General features: G+C 39.5%; 4 protein-coding genes across 6 annotated transcripts; 2 read left to right on the top strand and 2 right to left on the bottom strand.

Annotated features, from left to right (window-relative positions):
- The first annotated feature begins 4,115 nt into the window (after positions 1-4,115).
- On the top strand, positions 4,116-7,081 carry LOC134186160 (uncharacterized). The gene is made up of 9 exons (XM_062654078.1): positions 4,116-4,158; positions 4,214-4,367; positions 4,427-4,482; positions 5,555-5,662; positions 5,807-5,871; positions 6,010-6,078; positions 6,134-6,477; positions 6,541-6,638; positions 6,724-7,081. Exons 2-7 carry the CDS (start codon positions 4,298-4,300, stop codon positions 6,222-6,224), a joined length of 459 nt encoding a protein of 152 aa, XP_062510062.1. The 5' UTR covers positions 4,116-4,158; positions 4,214-4,297; the 3' UTR covers positions 6,225-6,477; positions 6,541-6,638; positions 6,724-7,081.
- LOC134185341 (uncharacterized) lies at positions 6,291-7,322 on the bottom strand. The gene is made up of 3 exons (XM_062653124.1): positions 7,157-7,322; positions 6,365-6,849; positions 6,291-6,296 (listed from the first exon to the last, which is right to left on the bottom strand). The coding sequence occupies exons 1-3, from the start codon at positions 7,320-7,322 to the stop codon at positions 6,291-6,293; spliced, it is 657 nt and encodes a 218-aa protein (XP_062509108.1).
- A 614-nt stretch (positions 7,323-7,936) lies between these two features.
- On the top strand, positions 7,937-9,688 carry LOC134185663 (NXPE family member 4-like). Its single transcript, XM_062653506.1, has one exon. It carries the CDS (start codon positions 8,050-8,052, stop codon positions 9,667-9,669), a length of 1,620 nt encoding a protein of 539 aa, XP_062509490.1. The 5' UTR covers positions 7,937-8,049; the 3' UTR covers positions 9,670-9,688.
- A 29-nt stretch (positions 9,689-9,717) lies between these two features.
- LOC134185662 (proteasome adapter and scaffold protein ECM29-like) lies at positions 9,718-21,357 on the bottom strand. Of its 3 annotated transcripts, none has more exons than XM_062653505.1 (57): positions 21,275-21,357; positions 21,076-21,206; positions 20,921-21,010; positions 20,450-20,473; positions 20,273-20,391; positions 19,880-20,029; positions 19,655-19,820; positions 19,484-19,581; positions 19,095-19,136; positions 18,942-19,035; positions 18,701-18,829; positions 18,149-18,234; positions 18,013-18,091; positions 17,897-17,946; positions 17,766-17,832; positions 17,588-17,710; positions 17,414-17,526; positions 16,821-16,929; positions 16,683-16,763; positions 16,227-16,362; positions 16,102-16,161; positions 15,946-16,046; positions 15,578-15,712; positions 15,402-15,519; positions 15,202-15,333; positions 15,028-15,125; positions 14,872-14,973; positions 14,610-14,819; positions 14,483-14,542; positions 14,370-14,424; positions 14,199-14,313; positions 14,065-14,133; positions 13,859-13,976; positions 13,712-13,800; positions 13,571-13,652; positions 13,433-13,512; positions 13,263-13,368; positions 13,159-13,206; positions 12,978-13,099; positions 12,885-12,918; positions 12,739-12,813; positions 12,606-12,659; positions 12,486-12,545; positions 12,328-12,417; positions 12,195-12,261; positions 12,037-12,128; positions 11,910-11,976; positions 11,729-11,857; positions 11,497-11,673; positions 11,360-11,442; positions 11,181-11,258; positions 10,970-11,116; positions 10,762-10,894; positions 10,595-10,700; positions 10,410-10,492; positions 10,263-10,334; positions 9,718-10,200 (listed from the first exon to the last, which is right to left on the bottom strand). In XM_062653505.1, the coding sequence occupies exons 1-57, from the start codon at positions 21,288-21,290 to the stop codon at positions 10,052-10,054; spliced, it is 5,499 nt and encodes a 1,832-aa protein (XP_062509489.1). In that variant the 5' UTR covers positions 21,291-21,357; the 3' UTR covers positions 9,718-10,051. The 3 variants fall into 3 exon arrangements, 1 of the variants encoding a protein (XP_062509489.1); XR_009970811.1 differs by having other exon boundaries at positions 10,188-10,200; positions 10,410-10,472; XR_009970812.1 differs by lacking the exons at positions 9,718-10,200; positions 10,263-10,334; positions 10,410-10,492; positions 10,595-10,700; positions 10,762-10,894 and having other exon boundaries at positions 11,063-11,116; positions 11,181-11,222; positions 11,282-11,442.

The following is a 21,357-nucleotide window of genomic DNA, read 5'->3' as shown; positions in this document are numbered from 1 at the left end:
ATGCGTTTATAAACTAAACAAGTTCAAGAAAGCGACTGTTTCCTCTTAGGAACTTGCACATCCGGACTGTGGAAGACGAATAGTTTAGGAACACTTGTAGGCTTGTTCGAAGTATTGGCTGCTCTGTCGCAGAGTCAGAGCAACTGTTGGTTGTCACATGATAGTACTAGGAATTTCCATGACGATGACCAAGGACACCATCTTCTCCCTCTCTCTCCTTTAGTTAATTAACAACCCTTACATCTTTCAAGGTAATCCTATACCAGCAAAACAGTCAATATCATCAAACAGCATTGTCGAGAAGCCATCTAAGCAAGCGCGCTACTGTCACGACATAGTTCAATCTAAATCACTTTGCTAAACCTACTACAAAGTAGGTCTAGAAAAGTGGTTTAGGTTTAGAATATACCCTGGTAACTGGTTTAGTGCAGGTGGAAACATGTTAATCCCTAAACCAGTTTAGCTTAAACCACTCGTTAAACTGGTTTAAGTGCTAGTGGAAACGCGTCCATAATTTTCTGTCACGATTGTGGACTAATGTGATATCACCCATTGTTATTGCCGAAAGTTTTGATTGGTTGGATATTCTAAAGCAAGAGAGGCATGTGGCTCAACAAACAAACACAGGATATATGCAAATGCATGTTTTTGGTCAATCTAAGACTAAAAAGTATTAGATATCCTGTTGCGTACATTTGTTATATGTCACATATTGCAACTGCTGTAGTAAGTATTTTTGTGATTAGTTGCAGCTTAATTCGAATGTACTGAGAAGGGGATACTATCAAAGATAGTAACGGAGCAGTGCTAGGTTGTTGCAATCTACCAACTATAAACTATGAGGTTTCAGCAGCTGGTGTTATCTTCTGTCCATTTGCTGTGGAAACTCTCGGTCTATGGTCACCTTACAGTTTCAAGATTCTATGTTCTATAGCTTCAAGAATTATGCAGTGAGCAACAGGATGTGTTTCGTAGTCTTTAAACAGTTTATTACAACAATTGTCTATCAGATTGTGGTCTTACATTGCTAGATTGGTGTTACAACATTTAAATTTAGAGATAGTGGATGTATCGATGAGTTAGGACATGCACGCCTTAGTTGTTTGGATGTTGAGGCGGGACTGTTTATGTATGTAATAAAGACAAATATGGGCGTGTGTCAAAAATATAAAAATTAATATAGCTATTTGTATAAAGTCAGCCAAAGTTCAAATTTAAGTCATGTAAACATCATCGATTTAAAAGAACCTTTGCGTAACAACGCCATACACATACTGACAGTTGTTCATTCAAATTTAGTACTGCTTGATTGTTGCATATACAGTACGTTGTGTTCCAAGCACGGATTTGGACAATCCATAAACTAACTACCCGGCACAATCCATGATTTGCCCGTACAAACCATGCATTCCAAACCCTAATCCTAATTTTAACCCTAACTCTAACCACTAACCCTGACCCTAACCATATCATCCTGACCCTAACCCTTAATTAATTAATTAAAAATTACCCGGCAAAAGTAGACATCCACTACACATCCACGGTTTGTCCATATCCGTGTTTGTGCATAACATATATATACACTATAAATTATAAATTTTATAATAAACAAAACCCAACTTTTTGCTTTTGTGTTGATTCATTAGCAGGCATTTTATTTAGTGCATGAGCAGATCGATAAATAGTTAGTACATCTGTAGCAGAGCATGAAATAACGGCCGGCCATAAGAGCATTGGTACACTACTGGAAACAAAGTTACGGCATGGATTGAAATGTTCGGGTTGCTTTCAGGGGTACAGTTTATGATGCTAGGAGACCACAGCTTCAGGCGTCCTCTGCGCTCATGCGCTTCTGACAACTCACCAGCGGTCAAGACAGTTGAGCTAGTTCATGATCAAAGAATTCACCCACCTGCTTTACCACAATGTAGTGACATAACCACTGTGCAGGCAGTGAGACTGTCCACAAATGACTGTGACAGACAACCGTTAGTACACACACAATACAGGGCATTTGTACAATCATGCAGGCAGCCGATAGGCATCACACAACAATACCGGATATATAGCTGAACTGATTAAATATTTCTATTTAATCACACTGTTTAGCATAAACATATCCAGCTTAGGCAACACAAAACACATCACTCTACCAGTTATGACATGGATCAGACTCGACGAAGGGTTATGTAATTAGTCATTCATTTCTCAAAATGGCGGCTGCAATAGAGCCGCTTCAAAATGGTGGCTACAGCTCTGACTAAATGGCCGATCAATTTGAAATCCTTATTTCAGGGTCTGTGTAGAATAGTAGACAAAGCAGACAATAGTTGGATTTATGAAAGCAAATTTACTTCAACATTGTGAAAGTGGCACAACTAAAATGACTGTCGCTGTTGTCTCATTTGAACTATGCAAAGAATTAAGCAAAACTGAGTATTACCTAGTCCATTTTCAATGTCGTCCATTACATGACATAGTTGCTTCCTTACTGTTTCAACTCTGTTGATTTCATCCATGCCATTACCTGTAATTATGTGATCTTGATCAGTATCATGTCTAACACAGTCTAACCGAGTGAAGCCATGTTACAGACATCCGGTACACGACAGCTGTCAGGAAGATCGAGAACAACAAGTGATGAAACCAACTGAAGAGAACGAGCAACAAGCAGAGGAGGCCAGTCCGAATATTCTACCGGCAGCAGTTCAGTACTTTGAGGAGGTAGTCGCAGAAGGCCAAGTCCCGGATGTACTAGACCAACCATTGGTCGTGGACTTACCGATTCGAAGACCTGCTAGAGAACATAATCGACCAAGATGGCTACAGGACTACGTAGTTAGTGACACGAAGTAGTGATTTTTTGCAGTTGTGTCATTGTAACGTGAGGTCACGTTAGAATCGTAGGAGGGAGGAATGTAGAGTAACTCAAGGCCTGTCCACACTGGCAACTGGATCGCGATCCGATCGCGATCCGATCGCGATCCAACCGCAACGCTGTCCACACTTGCAACTCGATCGCGATCGGATCGCGATCCGTCCGATCCACATCGCGAGGTGGATTCGATCGCGATCCGATCGCGATCGGTTGAATCCAATTAGAAATAGTGGGCGTTACCTTCACGTACGCTATGCGTGTAGTCGGAACATCTAACACTCCTCACTCGTCTTTGTTCTCGCTCACCTTACGTCGCTGTATCAACGCTTTCTACAAGCAAAGAAACCACACATACACATCGGTCATCAGTCACGTGATAGCGAAATGAGGCGGAGGTATCGTTTTCAAAGTGCAGTGTGGACGCTCGCTATCCCGATCGGATCCCGATCGGATCGCGATCGGATCCCGATCGGATCGCGATCGGATCGCGATCGGCAGGATCGCGATCGAATCGCGATCCGATCGCGATTCATTCTGGTCTAGTGTGGACAGGCCTTAAGTCATACTAATTAGTGGTTTCTTGTTACCGTATGGACACACCTACTTTCTGACTAGTATATAGTGTACGGGCACAATAGAATCGTGGCCTTTTGGGTTTCAACTGTTGCAAGTCGTATACTCGTTACAAAGGCAAGAAAATGGGTGTCCGACGATTGGGGCCGTTACCATGGGCGTTTGACTGACTGTAACTCATACAGATCTTGGCTGACATGCAGGGTAATAACACGATTTGTAGGTAAAGAGTTGTTGATTAGCGATATATAAGTAAGTAGGCTGAAGGATGCGTGTGTGCAATCTAGACGCTACTGTCCGGTGAACGATGTGTTTGTCCGATGAACGGGGTATGCAATGCTCCGCACAGTTTTCAATCTCACTCTAAGCAGAGAAAAGGTACAATGCTCTCTCTTGGTGTGCTCAATTACAACTTGGATACCTACATTTATGATGTGGTAGGGACTGCGTTCAAAAACGGATAACTGAGAACTCGCGTCCGGAATATGATGGTGTCCGAGGAACGAGGCCGCGCTCTAGTATCGACTTGGTCCAGACTAGAGTTCGCGCGCTCTCTGGTCTAGAAGTGCGAGGCTAGCTCCAGCCCCAGAGCCATATATAGAGAGAGTTGCGACAACCCGTATCAAGGGCGCCATTTTTGTTTCCATGCGCGCTACGTAAAAAATCTGTCTAAAATCATACTAAGCTACTACTATTTCTACATTAAAGTGAGTTTTATGTTGCTACTTGTTGCAACTATTGGACTATGATTTACTTCTTCAGAAGCTCGATTTGTGTCGTTTCCTGATCATCGTGGTTTCAGAGATTCCAAATGAGCCGTTTGCAAGATTTCAGTTGTTTCTGTCAATGTTTGCACTGCAGGAGAGACGTAGTATTGTTCAAACAACCGATCTGAACAGTTCTGACGCTTTTCAAGGGAAACCTCGCGCTTTGGCCTCGGAATTCCAACATTTATAACCGTGTTGTTTCTTTCAGCAATGAATGGTATAAATAAAACGATGGCTCATCATCAGAAGCTCAAGATACAAAAGGTATAAATGCGATGCTTAATCACTTGTTACACAAGCACACATGTATACTCATGCACACATTTGTTGACTGGCTAGAGTTGTGTTTCCATACAAGGGCATTCATTTTCATTTCAATTTTTGACTAATTTTCTCGTTGTCATGCTCTTGCTTCCTAGTTCACCTTGACTCTGATTCTTTTCTTTCTCTAACTCCTGTTTTCTTTTACGTTTCATCTGCTTGCATAGAATGCGTAAGCGAACAGTCAAGTACTTTGATAGTAGCTTCTGCTTGATATTATGACAATTGAGGAACAAATCATGTACTGTTATTTCTTCAGCCTTGTCCAACAATAATCTTTCACATTTTTTGATGTCATCAACACTGATTCATCGAAGTTTCTTAGCATGACTTCTACTTTGAGCATCATAGAGAATGCTTTCTCTGATACCTGAGTAAGGCATCCTTGCTTATACTCTTTTAGAATAGTGAACGTTGCTGAGTCTTGATCACTTAGATCACAGCTGGTCACTTCCACAAAACAACCTGTGCAGATTTCTTCATTTTTCTTTATGCTGTGTAGGCAGTATCCTACAAGGTAATATAAGCTGTTCAACTCAGCCTTCTGAATGTCATCTATGCAATTTGCTTCTGATATTTCCACTTCTAAATCTTTCAGATCCAGTTCAGTGCTTGCTAGCTTCAATGGCTGGTCAAGAAAGTCAATTGCTATGTCTCTATCATCTTCTTGGTAGTTTCCTTGATATGCATGAGGTTGTTTCAAGAACTGTGCAATGCAAATGACTTTTAATGCGTATTTAAATGCCAGTGGTGAAGGAATAGGATTTTTTAGCCTGACCAAACTAAAAAGATTTTCAAGGCAATCTTGAGTAAGACGACTTGTCAAAAGGAACTTGTATCCCATTGAAAGCAACTCCTCTTGGATACCAAGAACACTGTTTGTAGACATTATAATCCCTGCTTGCACGGGTTTCCAGTCATTTTTATCTCCAATTTTCATGCTCTGTACTAAGTTGATAATAGACGTAAGAAATATTAGAGCTTCTTCATATTTATCACAATTCAATCTGCTTAGTGCAACTGCAGGGTACCTGCTTGTCATGAAATCAAACCACCGGTTAAACACATCCAGAAACCAAGCAGTAGAAAGATATTTGTTTCCTCGGCCTTCTTCTTTCACAAGGTATTGAAGTTCAGATCTCACTGACTTACTAGACAGATGCAGTGCATGTGATACTTTCATTTTCTCAAAATGTGATGGAGAAATAGTGGCGTTAGTTAGCTTTGGTGCTAATTTTAAATCATGATGGTTCTCAAAGTCTACTAGATCTTTTACAGGTGTAATGGACACAAAACTACAGTTCAAGTTGTTTGCTTTAACAACATCATCAGGTAGAGTGATGACTTTGCCACTAACCAAAGCTGCCTTAAGATTCTTTATTAGGTGAGGAACATCAGTGAGAAAATATAACCATTTGGTTGGACTTTGAGGATGTACTACTTTGCTAACAGTATTGCAGTGTCTTCCAGTAATGAGGCCAAAGCTTCTCCACAGTGCTCGGTTTGCAGATCCCATGTCACTAGTCACAGCTATGACATGTAAGCCTATCTTTGCAGCACATTCAATAATTTGCCGTACAATTGGTTTCATTAGAGTTCCGTCTGTGGAGTTTCCTGTGAAATGGTATGCTACTATCTGTTTCCACCGTGATGACAGTCCTCCCAACATAAACACAAGAGCATGAGTGGCAGTACCACAATGACCAGGCAAAGTCACATTCCCAAGCAATTGTCCACTACTTGCATCATACTCAATACTAGATGTAATGGACATTTCATCTAATGTGAGACAGCAGACTCTTTCCTCTTCACACAAATCATTTACCTTCACTGCTAAGTATTCAAAAACTTGGTTGAGTATGCCGGGCTCAAATAGAACTGTTTCCATCCGTCGTCGAAGAGTTCGAAGAGATGGTAAAGGAAACTGCTGTTTTAAAAGTAAGTTATATCCTGTGGCTCCACATGCAAATCGAAGTTGTAAGGCTTTTTTCACTGTGGCAGATGACCACCGAATTCCTCGCATTCCTCGGGACAATGCTAGCAGCTGATCTTCAGCAAAAAGTTTTTTAATCTTTGATTCCTGACTTGCCATTTGCTTAGTAAGTGCATTATTTCTTCTTGTAATTTTATACAGTTTGGCTCTTGAAACTTGTAATTTGGCTTTCAATTTTACGACTTCTCTAGCTGTTGTAGAGGAATCAATTGAAAGGGTATTAGATTCATCCACATCTATATCTAGATCTGCCACACTGGTTTCATATGCTACAGAGTCATGTCGAGTTGCCTCGTCATCATTGGAATTATGTTCAGCTGTACATTAATCAATTGAGATAGATTAGTTAACTTGCATTAATTGTACTTGGTTCTTCATAGTAGTAATTTAAACAATTGAAAAATGGAAAACAATCCCAAGATTGAAGAAACTTCTACTAAACTTTGAAATTATGTCTACATGTGTGCCTGTTGTCATTATTGCGTGTGTGTGTTCTATCATGTGTAATTTGCAGTTTTCTTTGTAGTTTTATAAATATAGTACAGTCGATTGAGAGGTTATTAATTAAGTGAAGAACAATTCGTGCACTGATATAAACGTGTGAACTGTTGCATAGTGACTTACATTTTGAAAATGGTTCTGGTGAAACACCACTGATTAAGTACATGTGGTCTCTCAAGCCCAGATTCACTTGCTTGGAAATGTCCACTGGATGTCTTGCTAATGGTGATTTTCTAATACGTTGATGTCGTTCCTTGTGAGGAAATATGGTTGGGACAGCGTTCCACATAAGTTTTCTTTTTCCATCAGCCCTTCTGCACTCAAATTGTGATTCATCAAAGTGTGCCTTCAAAATGATGAAAATTCCATGTACTTATGGAGGAGACTATCATCATTATTCAAATAATGTGCACAAGTGGACCAACTTAGCATGTAGCTGCCAGACATACCATCTAGGCAGTTCAAGATCCGAGTCTACTAGAACCAAATCCGCTTTGGCCGACATCACAACGCGTATCCACTGTACCTTAGTGAGTGAGAAACACGATAAACGTTACGGTATTTATGTACCTCGCACAGGAGCGCATATGGCGATGCTATCCAGTTCTTGCAACTTACTCTAGCCTCCCAAACTTTTCTTCTGGCACGATCCTTAGGGAACCGAAACATTTTGAATCCATTTTCTGATCTATTACTACAGTTCCAAGCGCAGCAGTTAACCATAGTCTCGCTAGTGGGTCGAAACGCGCCTAATGCTGGATACTGTCTACACACGACTGGAAACAAAATGGCGCCCATGCAATCACGTGATCACAAATTCCATAACGCCCATGTCGCAACTCTCTATATATATGGCTCTGTCCAGCCCGCCAGTCGCTTCGTTCCTCCTTGTCCTAGAGCCAATCGGCACAGTTTACAGAAGTTGCTGGAGTGGTACGAGAAGTTGTAGTTGTCACAAGACGTCACTTGCAAAACCAGGTTGGGGCGTCGATTCTTCTACCTCTATACTAGGCGTCATGGCTCGACGAGTGTTCCGAATATCTATACTCTTATTCTATTTGCCGATATCGGCAGTCTTAGTGACTGGATTCTATATCATCACGCTAACGTTTCCACCAACTCGCATGTCTGCTGGTAGTTCTCTTCCAGAGATACAATCGATACTCCGTTTACCCAAAACTACAGCAGCGAATTCTTCGTGGAACGTTGTGTCGCAAAGCATCACTGTAGGCAGACCGTTCTATGTATTGCTAACAGCTCGTGACGCAACAGGCAGAAAGAAGTCGACAGGAGGAGATATGTTTAATGCAGTATTGAGAGGTAAGGTAGGAAGTGTTCCTGCTTCTGTTGCTGGTGAAGTCACAGATTTTTTCAATGGCTCATATCTCATCACGTTTGTTCCACCTTGGAGTGGAAAAGCGAGTATAGACGTTGAGTTGTGGCTGAGCAGTTATCTTGTGGATGTGGTGAAAGCTACTATTGACGCTAATTACATTTTCTCCTGCACTTTTGGAAACAATTACGGCATTCACATAGACTATGTAGGTCCACAAATGCGAGATAGTCTACTGGAGATACAAACTATTGCCCGCGAAACAGAGAGCAGTGCAGTAAGAGTGTGTCACATGAATGGCAAACCTGATCAACTACCTCGATTCTACTCATCATGTGATATGAAATTTCGATATAGATATGACTGGTATGGAGTTTGTGAAGGTCCACCTGCACCAAATTCTGCAACCTGTGACTCTATTCAATGGTGCATTTATCATGATACGATGAAATCCAATAATGCGGCAGAATCTGCCAGTGCACGTCTACACACAGGTGCAGTGACCTCAAAGGTAAAATCTGTCTGGATATCAATTGGTGATAAACCAACAACAGAATTCAGCAAAGAAACTTGCAAGCGACAGCCTTTTGTTAAACCAACAGGTTATTGGCTTGGCAATCAATGGATCAATAGAGACTGTTCTTTCCAATGTGATACTAAAGAGAAGTGGTGGAAATGTCTCACAAACAGAGAACTATACCTAATAGGAGACTCAACAGTTAGACAACTGCACATAGTCGTTCTTTCATCGATTGACCTGATGCAACCACAGTTGAGTTTGTACATTCCGGAAAATTTGTTGAACACGTATGTAAAGAAATACAATGCAACAATCAGATATCGACTACATGGTCTTCCATTGCAAACAAATCTTGGCATGAACTTCACTGGCGCTACATTTGTAGCAGATACAATTGATGCTATTTCAGGAAATGGAAATGAGATAATCCTAATAAGCACAATACAGCATTTCCTACTCTTACCACCAGACATATTTCGTCAACGCATGGAGCACATGGCGACCGCAGTCCGTCATCTAAGGCAGAGAAAGATGGGAAAGACAGTTCCACTTATATTTAGCACAGGAAATCCACGAGGGTTTGACTCATTTCGTTTGAATTCTTATCGCATCAAGTGGTATAATCAGATTGTTGCAGAGACATTTGCAGCAGCCAATGTGGGTATTATTGTGTATGATGTATTTGACATGATGGCTTCAAGTACAGATCCTCAAATGCCACATCAGCCACAAGAGCGAATGGCTGTCAAGTTATCCCATATACTTAGTTTAGCCTGTCAGTAATTTTAAACTTGCGGACTGAGGATCAAATGATATTTTTAAAACGAAAAATTAACATTTTAAAATGTCCTTTTTAATTTAAGTTTTATTAGTTTTAGTTTGGAAATCGTATGCACAGTATACTAGAAATTGTGGTCAACGAAGAAACTACAATAGTCAGGCCTGATCATCAGATTTGTTGCAACAGCAATTAATATGCTCGTCTGCAGGTTGTACTCAACGAGGAAACATACAGTACGCCACTTGATGCTGCCTAGAGCTGTCACCCATCCCGTCATCTGCTGACTGACGGCCATTTCTAGCATAGATTCTATTGAACTTGAAGCCTCTCCGCTTGCTAGTATTAATTAAAACAGTAATGTAGTACTGTAATTCTACTTGCCCGTCATCTATATTTAATAGCATCCAACAGCAACTTGGCTGTGCGTTGTCGTAGTGCAATTTGAGGGTCTGACTTGGATATCTCTTCCATGTGTCTCAACAACACTCTCCACTCAGTTCCAGTCAAACAGCGGCCACAATACTCGGGGTTCCCTAGCAATCAATAGATAAATCAACAACACAGTCGCCTGCCTAACAAATTCAATTGCAATTACTCATCAAACGAGCTAGAAAAGTTTCCAGGACTCCAATAGCGGCCCCACGAACGGCACTGTATTTCAAGTTATCTATAAACTCACAGTAAACAACTTAGCAACAGAAACTTAATTAGTAGAGAGGATTGCTCTACTATAGTAATGCACCTAGGCAGGTTGTTATAAGAGGTATCAGCTCCAATGATATTTCTTGGCAACGTTCACTGGTAGCTACCGTTTCAAGACACAATCTTCAACAAGAAACATTCTCCTCTAATTAATTAATACTACAATTGTACATCTATACTTGCATGTTAGTTAATTAGAGTCCCTTCTACTGTAGTTATATTTACCTTTCAAGGAAAGCGCGAAGGCAGTCCAGCACTGCCACCTTTATTTTCCATGTGCTTTTGGCTAGTAACTTCATCAACATGGTGAACAACTGCCGCTCGTATTCCACTAATATAGTCATAGCATTAAATCAATAGACTGATTCCTGTTGCTACCACACAGATCTCACCCTGTGTTTTGTCGTCCTGTGGCCAAACCCTTGCGATGCACTTTAGCAAAGACTCTTGTAGTTTCAATGTCATTTCACGAGTAGAAGCTCTTTCTTCTGGTTTTTCATCAATCTCAACGTCTTCTATTCTATCCTGCAAGACAAGGTATTGTAATTATAGAACAAATTTCTCTTCCGATAAAAATTGTAACAAAATTGTAAGACATACAGGGTTGAGCAGAGGAAAGCACAAGCTACTGAATTCAACAAATCTGTTCAGGTTGTTACTCTCCAGGACTCTTGATACAGACTCAAAAGCCACCAATTTGTATTCCATCTTTTGCTTCTTGCATTCCGTCAGTAACACACTAACAACCTAGAAATAATTCAGTGTCTATACACACACCGAGCCAGCCAACAAAAACCTGTTATCAAAAAACCTTGTCTAATGTGTTGAGAGACAAAGACTGTTCTTTGCCAATCTGGCAGAGTTGAGAAACTGCCAACATTAATCGTTCCTGTGGATCAAACGACAACTTACATCATCAATTTCTCATTTTGATTAGGTTTGAGAATCCAGACAGTAACAGTTGGATCTTCAACCTTCACAAATATCAACCTTGCCATCCCAAGTTCTCCCAGGAAGAGATTTCACCAGTGAATTTAACATGCTTTCCCGCTGTACATTGCCTAACTTACCACCTAAAACAAACTGTTTCTAACTGTTAGATACAGGCAATTACCATCTTGTCATACCAAACTTTTCTGCTACAGTTTCCATTGCTCTAGCCGCTTGCGATTTTGTCTGCCAAGACTGTGATTCAAGTAGAGGACAAACCAAACTCAGAATATCGTCCAAGTACAACCGAAGTCCTCCCTCAGTTCCTGGAGTAGCATCATCCCATACTTCAGACCAGATATCCGTATTTTCATCTAAAAACCCATTGGTACATCAAGTGTCTACATTTGGCTTCCATACTATAACTACTTTCGTTCCGTTGATGCATTGCTAGAAAAGCAATTGGCAAGATCTGAGCAGAAAAGTTCATGAGAGTATCCATACTGTGCTGTGCAAATGATTGAAAGACCCAACCACAAGCAAGACGAATGTTAGTGTCTACACAACACTTGCTCAATTTATTGCACTACCAGGTATCAAACCATTATACCGTCTTTTTCCAGATACCACGTCTTAATTCGTCCAATCAATTTTTCAATGCTACTGTCCTTTGCAAACTTAAGCCATGACAATACAACTATAGATAGACAGTCTCTCAACTTTCAAGTACTTTCTACCTTCACTAGATGTCCAACTGAAGTCGCTGCTGCCTTTCTCACTCCAGGGCTTTGGTCATTGAGACAAGACAGAAGTGCTGACAAAAGTTTGCCTTTAAGTAAAACAAACAATCGATCAATCATTCATCAACCTGCTTTGGAAACTGTCTGTACTACACCTGCATAAGGAGTAATATCTCTTGTGCATTGATGGGTGAGTGAGGAAATCACTCGACAACATCCAACCTGACAACACAGTAAAATACAGTAAATTTGCAACTCTACACAAGTCAATCTGCAGAGATAATTTGCCTTTGTTGCAACGCCAATCCCATTCCTGGTTACCTCAGCAAGCTTAATGCATAGCTCAGGTAATACATCTGTATCTACATGTCTCATACACTACAACCAAATACAAACTATCTGTAAAGTCTACTGCAGATGACAACTATTTTTTGACACTTCAGTACCAGATCAACTGTTGCCATCATTGGTGATGACTTGCTTGCTGAAACTCGTATTGAATCCAACTATAGCCACTTTGTACATTAATTAATGAGTTCACCAAGGAAAGTCTAAACCATACAAACCTTTTCTTGCTCTTCAGCATTACTTCCTACATGAAGACTGATGCGGTTTAAGATCTGCACACAAATCATGAAATGCAAGCAAAAGATATCAATGCATCTATTGCATCAGCTAAACACTACTACTGTACATTACCTTATCTTCCAGACTACTTAGAGTTTCCAAAAGCACGACAACCATCATTGGAATGTGTGGCTTCAACTGAGACCCCTTAATTAAACGAGATACGTTTCATTGAATATTCTACATACAGTATATTGTACTATAAAATCTCATCATACTGCAGTTTTGCTTATTTCCAGCAAAGTCAACAAGCTTCACACAAAGTGCAAGTTAGTTGGCACTAATGAGAATTACATAATTAAGAACTGCACCTGATGACTCGAATTTCTGAGACTTTACTGGTAACCAGTTTGTCTAAATGGAAGGGAAGAAGCAAAGCCACGGCAGCTTGTCCAGACTTTCCAGATGACACATCACAGAGTTTGACCGATACCTGTAATTATACAAAATAAATTTGACCATATAAATGTAGAAATCAAATGAACAACTCACTTTACTTAGTGTCCAACAAGCAGTGTCTGCTGCCTTCCTCACAGACTCCTGCAAGAATACCACTTGTTGACAAATCATCCACCATTATTCATCACAAAACCCACTTTAATATCATCTCTAGCACGGAAAACTAATTCCCACATCTTTGGCAGTTGACTAATGCAACCATCAAGCTGCCTTCCTTGCAGCAGGTCAGACAAAGCATGACAGCTAATAGAAAGAACAAAACCATAATTACAAATAGCACATATCAATAACATATAACGATAGATACCAGGATTGCCTAATGCGCCACAAATTGCTAGCCAAATTTCTTAACAAATCCTCTAGAATGGCACTGAAGTACTTGTCTACCTTTAGTGGTTACACACAACCATTAAATAATTAAATACGTAGCTTCGTAAAGTGTAACCTCTTTGTGTGATTCAGGAACAAGAGCAGTCCAAATACTCAACATTGCTTGCTGAATGGCAGGGTTAGGATCATAACGATATCTATGCCATGAAAAATAACTGATAATACACCGGACATTCAACGGGTGGTTGTTTCATACCGAAACAGTCGAGGCACTAAAACTGAAAGATGTGGTGCTAACTGCTCTCGAGCTTGTGCTGCTATCGTAGAAAAGCCAAATGCAGCACCCTAGACACCAAATTCTAACAAACAAAACTTGTGATAGGTTATTCAGGTACATAAATACCCTTTTGGACATCCATAAAGCATTGTGATTAGCAAGGCGCATAAACTTGTAGATGAGATCTGGTTGATTTAGGTCAGTAGCAAGAGAGCAAAGTTCTTTGTATGTAGACAACCCAGATCTAATGCATTGCAAACAACAATTAAGAGCAAAGATGTTACAACTTTTTTCTAGTATAGTCAATATCAAACACCAATCTGCAAACAAACCCTTCAGAAGCTCTGCCTATCTCCCCTTCTCCAAATAAGTGTGTATCTCCAGTTACAGGTTGAGAAGATCTGTAAGCCACCATTTGGATTTAATTGTTAACAGCTACAATTTCAAATCAAAGTGACAACTTTACCTTCGACCGCTCATCAATGTTTCCACTAGATGTGAAACAAGCTGTTGCTTGTCGTCATTGCTACCACGTTCATAAACCAATCCCAAAGCACGTGAGGCTACTTCTTGAGTAAATTCTGCAAAATTGGTAAGTTAAAGAAGGACCATGTGTACTGTCATTGACTAGACATGCCATCTCTATCAGCAAGATAATTAAGAAGCAATGCTTGCAATTCCTGCAATCGTTCCTGAGAAAACACAAACATATAGTCAGCCAGATCAAACACAACAATGCTGTATTCATACTTTGACAATAGGATGGTCTCCTGACGTTTTCACAATTGCAAATAGCCACACACAAACTGTCTAAGCATGACAAAATCCACTACTTCAGAAAAGCACGGGAAGCTCACCAACCATACTTTGCCTTTACCTGTCTCACATGACTCCTTGAATGGTTTACATATTGATATCTTATCTGGTCCAGACTCCAAGTCATTGTGTCCTGACTCAACTGAGATGCAAAACCATCAGAAATACTTTCAGCTACTTCAGAAGTGTCCAATATGTGAGAAGCAGAACATGATGACGTACATGCAATAGCATCAGCAACAACAAACTGTAATTCACTTCGTTGTTTGTCCTGAACAAGCACACTGTTATCACACAAACCTATAATTTCTTATTATTGCCACCTTTGAAGACTCAAACAAGCCCTTAAGAACGATTTTCACATGTGGAAATGGCTTCTCACCAAGAGGCAATAGTCCTAATGCAGTAGCTGCTTTCTCTCTCACCTAACAGCAAACTCCTTGTTACAACAAAAACTTTCTTAGCAAATGCAAGGGTACCCTTTGATCAGGATGATGATGAAGATGAGACACAAGTGTATTTACAATATCTAATTTTGTCACTTGGCAACCATCTCTACTCTTCCTCCGCTTTTTGTCTACACAAATCAGTAGAGTATTGCACTAAAAGATCATACTGTTCAGTATGCTAACGTCCATCACGGTTATTATTACCTGCTTCTGCTGGCCTTTCTTTGTCATCTTCTTGGCCATCTTCTATAGGGAAAACACATCGCACACCAATCAAGCCAACAGCCTTGCAAGCTGCAGCAATGAGCCTCGGTTGCTGAGCACTAAGAAGTTTAGCTACACAATGAAGAACAGCAATACATAAATCATTTGCAACTAACATTAATTAATGAGAGCTAAATAACCAAGTGATGTGAATGCAAATTGAAAAGTGTTGCCACTTAATCTGGCATTGCTGCCACCAACACAAGCTGGTATTAAGCGACCCAGAAGAACTACAGCTCCATGTTGGGTTTCAAATGACTACAACATACAAAACCTAAGACATTATACATGAAAAGACGTCATGTAAGATTTCAACCTTGCTTTCTAAAGCAGTTATAGTCTGTGAGACAAGACCAAGCAATTGTGTGTCATTCAGCTTCTGTGCCACGCAGCCAACAAGCTTGGCCGCAGTGTCTCGAATCTCATCATGAGAAGATTCAACAAACGTTTGCTATAAAAAGACTACTCAAGCACACTGATCCCATGCTCACAAAAGCAAAAGGTCATAGACAAAATCACAACTAAAATGACTTGCAAGAGAGAACGCCACTGCAAATGCACTTTATAAAATTAAATAGCTACTTGGCCTAAACACAACTGCCATTATATTTACAAGCAAAAACATAGTAACACAATAGCACATAGGATAAAGGACATGTCAGTAACAACAGCATAGAAGTTTACCTTTAGCCAGCCTGTTTGGTTGGCCACTGTAGACACTAGAAAAGGGGAAACACTGACTAGCTCAAAAAGACACTTTAGAGCAACAGCTTGTAATTCCGACCCTACAAGCAAATTCTTTCAAACACCAACATGAGCAACTTGCTCATCTATGATTACCAGCAATTTGTGACAAAGCTAGCCTAATCAAATCATAGTACTTCATCATGCTATCAGACTCTGAAAACAGAAAGAGTAGACTGTTTATTCAAGCTTGTACAGTAGCTAAAAAGCAGTATGCTTACCATTTGAGCTGATTTGTATTGGTGCTCGTAGAGATGCAGTATACCTGCACAACTTTTTAGTGATAGTTCGCTTGAACTGATCCTCATTGGTTACCTCAGCAGAGCAATGAAAGCACCGTTTAAGGTATAAAAGCATCTGCAGAATGTAAAGCAGTAGATTATGTCATTCAATGCTACAATCACTGTGTTATAAACCCTAGAATGCAACATGCATTGGAGGTAAAGTAAATACCATATCCTATCATACCCTTAGTTTAGTCACTTAATAACATATAAGTAGAATGGATACAATGGCAACACTTCATATACTTAGTAACTACTAGCTAAGAAATCTCTAATTGTGTTATAAACAGTATTCTGTTACTTTTAGTGTAAAGTAGTGTGTTAGAGAATGTAAAATTAAAGTATCTATTAATAATAAGAAACTGGACCCAGTCACCTACAAGTGCAACATACCTGCCTGAAGACCGCTGGATGAAAAGGCAAGCTTGAAGCACCTGCTGAGTATTGTAACTTACTAGACAATCGCTGCTCAGCCTACACAACAGCAACAGAAAATTGCTTTTATGTACAAAATATGCAAACGTGACAAACATGGGAAGCAACGCAGTTGACCATCTCTGGAAAAGATGGCATTTCAACGGGTGATTTGTCCTCATCCACGCCAAGGATCCGTTTTGCTTCATCTTGTACACTGTCCACCCTAAACAAGAGTGCACAAAGTTCTACTGCAAGCTAAACCACAGTAGGCACATTTAATTAAAACATTCAGAAGTGCAGATGAAAGTGAATGCAAATTATACACAAGGTATCCAATACATGTCACAATCTAGTAGTAATTGATGGTTGTGTACTGTAGTGGCATATAGTACACAATAATGTTGTTCGTATACCCAATAGCATATGAAGACAGCCTGTGTATCAAGCTCTATTCAGTTGAACATAATACATCCTAGTGCTTTCAAGCAACAGAAATCTTGCTGATTTAGCTTGAGTTTGTACAAACTAAAAATGTGCATTACAAACATCTAAAACTTATTTGACATAATAAACAAAGACAATGGGCAGTCTCTTGCAACAGAGAGAAGATGAGCAACATAGCCACATCTCCACCAATTAATTAATTACATTAATTGTGATGACAGATATACACTACTTACTACACATACACTACTTACTACACATACACATCTGTGGAGGCTAGAAGGCACAGATATCGTGATTCTGCATGAGAACGTGAAAAAATAGTTCCAGCGTAAGTAAGAGATGCAAGTCTTGCCTGAATGACTGTTTCATTGGGCTGCAAAAGTGTAACTTCAACTACCACTACAACAATTACAACAATTACAAGTCATTACAACCTGTGAGAGTTGACTATGCAATAAAGCTTCAAGCTGTACAAGAACCAGGCCCGATGCACTCTTAAAAGCTGTTGATAATGTAGTCAATGATTCATGCACAGCCTGACGAACATCACCTTGTTCCTGAGAAACACATAGACTATTAGCAAAGTCCAACATGAACAGGTCTGCACAACACCTTGATAAGAGAGTCAAACAGTCTCTGCACAAGTGCAACATTGCTGCTGAAGAGAGATGACATTCTCCTGCAACCAACCAACAGTAGCTTATTAATATAATAACCACCAAGTAACCTAAACAAATACAAACTTTGCAAGCTGCCCAAGACCAACATATGTCAAACACCTAAGTTTTGTTCCCTGCAGCAACGTAAAGTACAGGAACGCCTTAGAGTAATCGTGACAAAAATATATTAGTCAATTTACTTGTTCCGGTTCATCTAACAATTTGTTTATAGCAGACAGAAGAAGTGGAGCCATCATTTCAATCTTCCTCTCTGAACAGCTACAATGTGTGTGTACAAATTCAACTATGTTCACCAACAAAACAAGTAGAACATACTGTTGAATGACATGAACAAGAAACTGAGATGCAAGAAAACGCAGCTTCTCATTAATACCTTCTCCAAACAGACTCTCAAATATTACCTGCAAAAAAAGCAAAAAGTGGTTGAGCATCTATTCTTACTAAACATCAAATCTTACAAACTCTTTCAATCTGACAGTTGAGCATACAGGTTTTTATGCATATTAAGCATCATCATCAATTAACCATAGATCAAACGACAAAAATAGTTCAGTATAATCAATCTAAACAAACTGACTATCATCACCAATTTGTACAAACTTTTGAATATACAAAAAGATAATTTCATAAAATCAAACGCAAGAAAAGACATCTACTTGCTATGGTTCAAACCACCTTCAAGACAACAGCACAACAGTTTGACTACTTTAAGCAAAATTTGTTGTGGCAAAATTCTGTCCCTTTCCGGTATAACTTAGTCATCACAAAATGTTTAGTGTTTAGTTGCCATAATGACACATGCACGCACAAGTTCCTTTATCATTGAACAAACTCAAAAACTAAATTGAATAACTAAGATGCAAGCACCTGAATGCATAAGGGAAACATATCTGGTGACAGAGATGATTTGAGCAAAACAGGCAGCAGTTGAATCCTCAATCCGATACCAGCAGGGGCATGATGATCTGCAGTAAGAGACTTAGCTCCTGTAGCAGTCTGTGACAACAAAAACCAAACAAAATCTAAACAACTATATCACTCTATTCAAAGTCTGCAAGTTGATACACACTTTCACATTAGCACATACTTCAACAACATAGTTCTTTACCTGAGGCCTTTGAGGCGACTTCAAATTACCAATAAATAATTGATATATGCTCTGAATCACTCCAGCCATTTGGGAATCATTCCAGTCCAAAAAGCTGTTATCCAGTAAGAATTACCAACAAACTAGCTGCACCATAAATAAATATGCCAAAACCTTGAAGCCTTCTTAAAGTTACTCTCCCCAATATCTCCGACACTGCAGTGAACAGAACCAGGAGAATTCAAAAAGTTTGTTGGCAATGATTGTTGTAAAGAATTAAACACAAATGAAGTTTGTGAATGTCAAATTTCACAAAATAAAACACAAAACTTCTACGCTCTGCTGCCACCCATAAATTAAATTACAAAAACACTGAAACAAGATAAAACTACTAACACAAACAGACTGCACCATTCACTTACAACAACAACTTACATAATTAAATACATTAATTTCTATTACTGTGATAGTTACAGTAACAAGCACTCTCTCTTGTGACTTAACAACTTATTATTACATGTTAAGAATAAGATCGTCAGTAGTTAATGTTTAATTCTTCTTACGTGCGCCTTGAATCAGCTGAAGCAATTAAAAAGTATAAAACAACTTCTGCCTCTTGGAACAATCCTGATGACAAGAATGTCAAAACTGATAACTTTGCCTATAACAAGCATACAACAAACACAGCACATGATGATTATATACATATAGAAATGACAAGATACTTAACCAACCTTCTCTAGTTCATTAGGCTTGATAGCACTGTCACCAGTCACTTGCTTCACGGCATTTAGACTAAGTCCTGGTGGTGCAATGTCGCCAGACTCTGCTCTATCTACCCCAGCACTTACACTGCCACTAGAAGCAGGAGCAGACATGGGTCGTCTTTGAGGTGACAAACTACAGAAACATTAACTACAGATAATGTACTAAAATGCTGCACTTGACAATGTTTATACTTGTATGGCATTAAAAGGAGGTTTCTACAGAAAGTCAAAGTAGCGTGTTTTGCTTTCCGCTCTTCATCAAACGTGAACGATGGCCGAGTCTTCTCTGAAGATGATAACCATGATATGTTACCCAACACAGGGCAAACAAGTCGAAGGAGGCTAAGGACATATAACATACAAACCCATGTATTAGTTAACAAAACAATCAATTAATTGCACAACATAAATCACTGTACATGTACGTATGTATTTAGAACATGCATATCTAACTCTTGCAACAGTGCATCTTCAAAAACACATTAAACACCTTAATTTTACGTATCTACCTATTTTACAAAGATACAAGCTAAAAAACTAAATACAACTAGCAGATCCAATATTAAAACTTTCTTCTAATCATACATGTCTTGTTGTTGAGCTGGTTTCTTCTCTATGCATCCAAGCAAACGTGGAGCAAGATCAGCTTGTTTACCCTCACTGAGTCTTTGATATCCCATTTTCAAATACAAAATACTAAAATTCTAAACACTAAACAATTTATTTTCAACCACAATGAGTAAACGTTCCAATCAAACGCACACCAAATGGCGAATTGTTTTGATCCTACACAGCGCGTGTACAAAGACAATATTAATTAATGACACTATAAGGCCAGGCAAACTTGATTCACAGTTTAACGTCCCCGCCCGCATCATATTCTGGGAAAACAAAATAAGTTTCATTATTCATTATATAGGACACGTGACATCTCGCACGTGCCTGTCTCGTGTTGTGCACGTTTGTTGAAACATTAAAAACATTTACAGAAAACGGGTGTTATCAATACTAGTAACTGCCAAACTTGATAGTGAGCCATTCACAGCTGTAGTGCCAGTCGATGCATGGTAGTTACTGTAACTGCAAACTTATTATTTAATTAATATTATTATTAAAATATTAAATGAACAATGAATAATGACCACCCGCCCGCATGCCGTCGTGAAAAAGGCTGGACGTTAAACTGTGAATCAAGTTTGCCCCGCCTAAGTATGTAGATCAGCTGTCATGTACCTCATACTGCTGCAAAAGCTGTTCAACTGGCAACTGCACTTGCGGACGACTTTTAAGCCTTTTGTTGATGTGAGCTAGAATTTCCATTACCTACAAAGATAATTATCTAGCTTTCAACTTCCTACCTGTTTCCGTAAAAACTTCATGTTTCTCACTCTCTTCTTCACAGCTTCATTCTGACTAGCAAGTTTTAGCAGCACAGGCGCCAAGAAGCGTCCCAAAACTTGCTGCAGTTTTTCGTCTGTCTCTGCAGCTGTCAGACGGAGAAATACTCTTTCCAATAAAACTAGCCCCAAAAGACTTAGTTAGGCTTTAATTGTGAACACGTCAGCTCCATTGTGAATGAAAACATACCGAGTTCCTCTGCCATACTAACTAGACGTAGGCTAACGGTGCAGCAAACTTCACAAATGATGACGATTGACAGTGTACGGGCT

Source organism: Corticium candelabrum, chromosome 10 (genome assembly GCF_963422355.1).
Source record: "Corticium candelabrum chromosome 10, ooCorCand1.1, whole genome shotgun sequence".
NCBI lineage: Eukaryota > Metazoa > Porifera > Homoscleromorpha > Homosclerophorida > Plakinidae > Corticium > Corticium candelabrum.
This window is presented reverse-complemented; position numbering and strand designations above follow the sequence as displayed.